Consider the following 7147-nt stretch of genomic DNA (forward strand, 5'->3'; position numbering starts at 1 on the left):
TTACACAACTAGTGAATGTGGAGAGTGTGTATGGTGTTTTGTGAGCCTGGCAAATTGTTATCCACCAGTGAGAAAATGCAATACCAAAAGATTGTACAGTATGTCCTCTCCAACAATAACAGAGGACAGCTCATTGGGCCAAAGCTTTCACTGCCTGATACCATGCCTTTGAGGTCAGCCCCCACACCTCCTCCATAGCTACTCCTCCCTTTCCCGACCGCTGGGATCTGAAGTCCTCGGACGCTCCCCCCTCCTCCCTCTTCCTCTTGGTTTACGCCACCCATTTCCTCCCCCCGTCACACTCTTCTCTTTCCTTCCCGTCTCCATTATTCCTCCACTCCCTTCCCCCCTCGCCTTCACAATCCCCCTGTCAGACCGGCAGATGTTTTCAGCTCAAGAGGAAGAGACAAGGGGGAAGACAGAAAGGATTTTCAGTGAGCAGTAAAATTTGAACAATTCTGTCAACACCACTGTAGGCTATAAATTCTTATATGCTGTAGTTAGACATACTGGAAGCTCGATACACATACACACACAATTCATAAATTACCAAGAGAAAAATCGAATAAAATGTGAACACTAGCCATTCACACAAATAAACAAAAAAGCACACATATGCATGCATACACAAACACAGAGAGAGAAAAAGAAGGGAGAGAGAGAGAGAGAGAGAGAGAGAGAGAGAGAGAGAGCCTGGTTAGTTGCCAACCATATCCGAATTCTGGAAATTTGCATGTGAGATAGTGGTCTACCTTGGAATGTCAGTGGAGCGGTAAGCCAAATGTGAGCTCTCATGCAAAGGAATGTCAGTGTCATAAACTCAGAGGCCATATTTTGCATGTTGGGGCTGGAAGCTACTCTGAGTCATTTCTCTTTAAAAAATGGGCTACTTGCTGAATAACAAGATCAGAGCCATTACCAAAGAAGGCTCTCGATCCCAATCTAATAGAATCCAATAGGTTAATGGCATTAATTTGGTGTAGGCCTTTGTGGAATTGTCTTGTATAAGTCGATTTGTCAGCTATGTCGAATAGCCTACTTTTCATCATACCTCTGGATAGGCTATATAGTTGACTGATTATTATTTAGACATTGTCAAGACTGTAGCCTGTTGTCTGCAAGTTCACAACAGTTGAGAGTTGTAGGTCAACACTATAAGCAAGGTTGGCATAGACCAAACAATTACACAACGGTAGGTGTATTGTATTTCTGTTTATCATCCTGTAGGCTATTACCTACTAGAATGTAGGTTATGCTTGCACCAGTGGACAAAATCAGAGAGAAACTCCGAGGTTTACCATTCTTGTAGATACGCGCTATTCTCTGAGATTTCCCGGTGGTAAAAATAGCAACAAAATGTTGCTCAGGATCAACGACAGCTGCCGTCTGACCTCAATCGCATTGCTGCCTAGTAACCCTTGTTCACACGAGCCACAAAGCTAACGTTGGACCGGTGACAACTCCTAATATGGTGTTGCAATGATGACATCGCTGCTGCCGCTTCGAGGCCAGCGGGAAGTGAAGGCGCGCTCGCGTCACGGCTTTTCCACTACGCTTCCCCTAGGGGGCTCTAACGGATACGCCATATATGGGTGTGTACAGTGACGTTGGGGTTAAAAAAAAAAACACACGCACACAGAAACACAAATGCACAAACAAAAAATCCCTGGGAACTAACGCTACCATTCTCACGTTGAATATGAAGCGCCCAAACAATAAGACAAAATACCCTTCACATAATCATATTCATAGTAGGTTGGCAATGCAAAAGATTAACGTTGCAAAAAAAAGCCATGCAAAACAGCAACAAAGGGGCTGTAATAACAGTCAACTGTATTGATATATCTTCTACTGAAATTGATTACCTTTTGTAAATGTAGCCTAGACTAAATAAACGTATTACAGAAGACTACAAAGAAAACACCGTCCATTACCAAAATATAGGTAAACAACATTTTCAGGTATAAGCTTTAATGTCTGAGCGTTCGTCGAACTGCCTAACATATGGTTAAGACGTTGCAGGGCGGGGTGGAGCGTATTGTGTCACTTAGACTACTAAGGAATGGAAACTCATTACGTCATCGCCAGGCTAAAATAAAACCCTGCCCTACCAGGGGTTGAAAGTTTTTTCGGTGACCGAACACCGACAGGTGAACAACTACGGTCGCAACACAAAATTGTGAAAGAAACTCAGACGTCACCTTTAAATCAAGGAAACAAAAACCGAAAAGTCCGGAACGTCTGAGCGAGCTGTATTGACAATATTTTTCAAGGAACAATGAATCTGAACGAAGAAGCCAAAAGGATTATGGCTCTGTCCATTGGCAAGCTGTATTCCTCTCGCACTCAGCGCGGAGGACTGAGACTACATCGAAGTCTCCTACTCTCTCTGGTCATGAGATCTGCACGGGACATCTACCACTCCGTCCAGTTTCTTAACGAAACCGAGGAGCAACAACACACAGTTCCATGTGAGTCCCAGCAGTCGGCAATAGAAGAGCCCATGGACACAGCTACAGACCAGACAGTCCCCGAGGTGTCCATTTCCACAGAGACCGATCCAATGCCGAACGACGAGGGTGACATTAAGCCCCTTAAGGCAGAGGACGGTGAGTGGGACAAAGAAAACAGAGACTCGAGTCATTGCGACCGACATTCCAGGAAGCGAAGAGGCAAGGCAGCTGCCGAGCCTGAATTCCTGCCAAGTAAGAAAGCAAAAATGGACATTGAGGACGACAGACGTGTGGGAGTTTTGAGGAGTAGTAACGGGAACTGTTGTCGCTCGGTAGAAATATTGACTCTTTCTGTTCCAAGTGCTATCGAGGCGTTCTGAACGCCCAGGACAATTATAACCGGGAATTCAACATTATCTTCCGAGCTAAAACGGATCAGGGAATTGACCTAGTTTATGAACTAGGGACAAAGGCGTCGGGAGCAATGTAGCCCACCTACTCCTACTCCTACTCAGGTGACTAGGACATGGCAAGCCTTGCCGCTTCACAAAGTTGTTAAAGTACTGACACGGATAGACGCCTTTGGGGGCTGACAGAGCAATGACTGGTCACTGAGTCAATGCGTCTGACGCTCTTGGAGAGTTGAGTCCGAACATGCACACGGCGGCAGCTGATCACGCTCCCTTGGCCTGCTCGATCTGCGACCGACAGACAAAGCCACGAGTGGGGGATGGTGTGCTCTGTCGGGATTTAACGCCACTACAAGGAGTCACGCTGGTGTTTTGATCGCTTGACGGGACCAGACCACTACCCTTAGCTCAGGCGGGCCTGTATTTGTGTTTCACCCGTATGACGTTGACGGCTCATGACGCCTGGCCAAGGTAAACAAGCACGCAAGAAATCCACAGCGGCACAAATTACCTCTTGACCAACAAGGACTGATGTAGCAACTGCACTGAGAATGCCAACATTCTGTTTGATATCTTGAAATAAGATGTGAAAAAAAGTCTTTCCTCTACAGTTCTTTATGTTTGTATGTCAAACTATTTGTGAATCAGTTTTATACAATGATTTTTATATTTATATGGCAATAAAACGTTTTCAAAAATGAAACATGGTTTTCTGTTTGCCTTTTTATTACTATGACCATAGGGAAGTTATTATTATACCCATCAGAGAAATCAGTCAGTTTTAAATTCACAACTGAATATGGTGTTATAAATCTCCACATTAATAGTGAGGTACCTAGATGAGAGATTCTCAGGGGACTTACAAAAAATCTACAAACCAAAAAAAAAAAACCCTCAGTATAGAATTTCTTTATCTACCTACACAGTTCCTATAAAATGTGCCTGCCTCTGAAATCCGGATGTGATTTGTGGGAACTCCCTGCTGGCATGTCCCAGGGTTCAGCATGTGTTCAAAGAGCAGGAAGCAGTGCGGGCGTGTGCCAAACCACGACGGGGACCGGTGGGGAGGTCACCACTAATCGCCCCCCCTCACCACCAGAGAGATCTGGAGCGCACAGACCATTGAATTGAAACCACTTCCGACGGATTATAGAATTATGAAACAATCAGTAGGCTAGTGACACATCTTATATGTTATGTTGGCCTGTTATATGTGGCTGTGATATAATGCTACTGGCTGAATCGTTACACAGTGGAGGATACCTGTATTTAGAGCAAAGATCAATCCAATAACAACGCTTGATACCCTTTGGCAAGTCACTCTGAAATGAAATAAGTGGCACACAGCAAAGCTTACTGGTCATGTAAGCCAACCTCCCTGGTTGACCAATGTCAGCCACACAATAAGAGTCGCCTAATTTGTTTTCTGTTGGGTCCTGGCAACAATGCAGCAGTGTGTGCAATATGAGTCATTGTAATGGAAATCTGAGGACTTGTGAGGGCTTATAAATTCCACTGGCATGAACAATTCTGCGGAAGGAAGTGATGAATCTTAAAATCTCAAAATGTATTTGTTTGCACTCATCGGTGCGATTAAGTCATCCAGTGATGTGGTAACCAGTGATGCTCACAGCGAAAAACCAGGGAGAGAGAGAAAAAAAGAGAGCGTGAGAGAGACAGAAATAATGAGAGAAAAGGGAGAGAAAGAGGGAGGAGGGGAACTATCAATTACATAAGTAACCCCCATGCTCCCCACAGCACCACTCTGTCCAAGTCTGACGCAGACTGCACACTATGTAAAATAACACACACACACACACACACACACACACACACACACACACACACACACACACACACACACACACACACAGAGGGACAAGATTTAGCTTAGACATCTTCACCTCACGGTCATACAGGCAGCATTATTCATTTTTGTACTTACCCCTAGCAGAAATACCTTCAATTCTCCGCTAAAAGTGGACGACACAGTTTATTTTCATCTCTATCTTTGTTCCTGTCTAGGTTCACCTTGTGCCCTGGATGGAAGAATATGTAATGCCCCACTGATTAGTGCACTGCAGTTTCGCATTGGGGAATTAATGTTTTCACTCTGTGTCGCTGAGTGCACGTTCATTTATTTCGATGACTGCTTGTATGAGTGTGGATGTGTCAGAGGGTGGGGGTGTGATAAGTATGTGTGTGTGTGTGTGTGTGTGTCACACTTGGCTGCGGTGTGAGATGGCTTGGATGTTTCGGGGGGGGGGGGCTAGTGGGAGCTTGGGGAGCGGATGTGAAGCAGGCTGCGCGCAACTGGAGCTGGATTGCGTAGGTGGAGTGTCATTTTAAGAACAGAGGGCGGAGAGAGCACAACACTTCACAGAAACGAGGCTTTGGGGGAAAAGAGGGAGAGTGTGCTTGTCTGTGAATGATAGATAGATAGATAGATAGATAGATGGATAGATAGATAGAGATAAATTGATAAATGGAAAGTTAGACACACACAGACAGCAAGATAGAAATATAGACAGACAAAAAAAAAATATTTTTATATTATATATATATATATATTCGTGTGTGTGTATATATATAATATATATATATATATATATATATATAGAGAGAGAGAGAGAGATAGATAGACAGATAGATAGATACAAGTTTATGTGTTTAAGGAGCACTTACGGGAAGAGAATAGGAAGAGGATAGGGGAGAAAACTGACACCACAGGAAGGGAAGGAGGAAGGAAGGATATCACATGCTGGGGTTGCTGTGGTGACGAGCCCCGGTGACGAGCCCCGGTGACGAGCCCCGGCCCACACTATAATGTGCTCTGTTGTTACTGAAAGACCACAAAGGGAGGGAGAGGTGTCAAAGCTAGCTACTTTCACTCTGACTGGAGAGATAGACAAAGGTTCTGTCCCATAATGAGAGACTGTGTTTTTTTTTGAGGGGCTCTCTCTCTGCTTACGTGTGTGTGTGTGTGTGTGTGCGGAAGAGAGAAAGAGACAGATATGATTTGTGAGATTACCGTGTTTCTTATCAAGCCCTGGTGTCCTGCTTTGATTAGGCTGGTCTAATGTGACAAACCAAGAACCAAAAGTCAGACAGAACAACAAAAATAAAAAAGAGGAGACGGGAGACGGGAAAGGTAGAATGCATTCTCTCTGGGTTTATTCAGCTTCTTTAGGAAGAGTTCTGTTCGGAGTTACAAAATGCACTGGTAGAAACAGCAGAGAGAGAGATAGAGAGATAGAGAGAAAATGAGAGAAAAAAGGGATTTTTTTTTCATAGCCAGAATAAACGGGTAACATCATCAGATTCAGGCAGCTTCTGTGTTCAGCTCAGCAGGGATTGCTTTTTCACATGTCTTTATTCAGATATGACTCAAAACCTCCCTTTTCTGAGAAGGGCTGATCTATATTTCTTTTTGTGTGTGTGTGTGTGTGTGTGTGTCTTTTATTTGTTTTGTTTCATAACGTCTCAGCAGAGTGATAGTGTGTCTCAATCTCAATCCATTTTTCTCAGAGAACAGTTGGCAATAGAAACAAATAAACATTCTTTGATATCATCACTGAAGTCATTTTCATCCTTGTTTTTTTGTTTTGGTGTTGTTTTTTTGTCTTTTTTGGAATTTTTTGTTTTTAAAAATAGAAGAAAAAAAGGAACACATTGCTCTTAAAAACATCTATCTATATATATTTATACATATATATATACTTTTTTTCTTTATATATTTTTTTTTTATTCCTGAAGTTGACTTGTTAACCCACATAGTGGCATGCACATAGCACATGCAGATCTGTATTTAAATACTTCTCATTTTTCTTTATTTGCCATGTTATGTTTTTTTAAAACTCTTCTTCCTTCCTTTAGTTACTCCTAAATGGCTCGTAGAGAAATGGTGAAGATGTAGACCTACTTGTTGACGGGATGACTGACCAATGAAGGGAGAGATGGGAGGGGCCTGAGAGTTTCATAGTGACAGTGACTGACTTGAGATTGATAGTCCATGGATTTGCTGATCATTTCGACTGCACTGGCATCTTTACAATACTCTTTGAACACATCATTATACTGCTCTATTCTCTATCAAACACACGTACACACACACACACACACACACACACACACACACACACACACACACACACACACACACACACACACACACACACACACACACACACACTCTCTCTCTCTCTCTCTCAAACACACTGACACATACACACACATCTTATATTCACACTCACTCTCTCATGCACACACACACACACACACACA

General features: G+C 43.2%; 1 protein-coding gene across 1 annotated transcript; it reads left to right on the plus strand.

The window, feature by feature from the left end:
• The first annotated feature begins 2111 nt into the window (after nucleotides 1–2111).
• Nucleotides 2112–3566, plus strand: ier2b (immediate early response 2b). The gene has a single exon (XM_031562354.2). It carries the CDS (start codon nucleotides 2279–2281, stop codon nucleotides 2831–2833), a length of 555 nt encoding a protein of 184 aa, XP_031418214.1. The 5' UTR covers nucleotides 2112–2278; the 3' UTR covers nucleotides 2834–3566.
• Nucleotides 3567–7147: the final 3581 nt, after the last annotated feature.

This window comes from Clupea harengus, chromosome 24 (genome assembly GCF_900700415.2).
Source record: "Clupea harengus chromosome 24, Ch_v2.0.2, whole genome shotgun sequence".
In the NCBI taxonomy this organism is placed as follows: Eukaryota; Metazoa; Chordata; class Actinopteri; order Clupeiformes; family Clupeidae; genus Clupea; species Clupea harengus.

Excerpts from the sequence above, each read along its gene's own strand:
- ier2b (XM_031562354.2), top strand. The coding sequence starts at position 2,279 with ATGAATCTGAACGAAGAAGCCAAAAGGATTATGGCTCTGTCCATTGGC.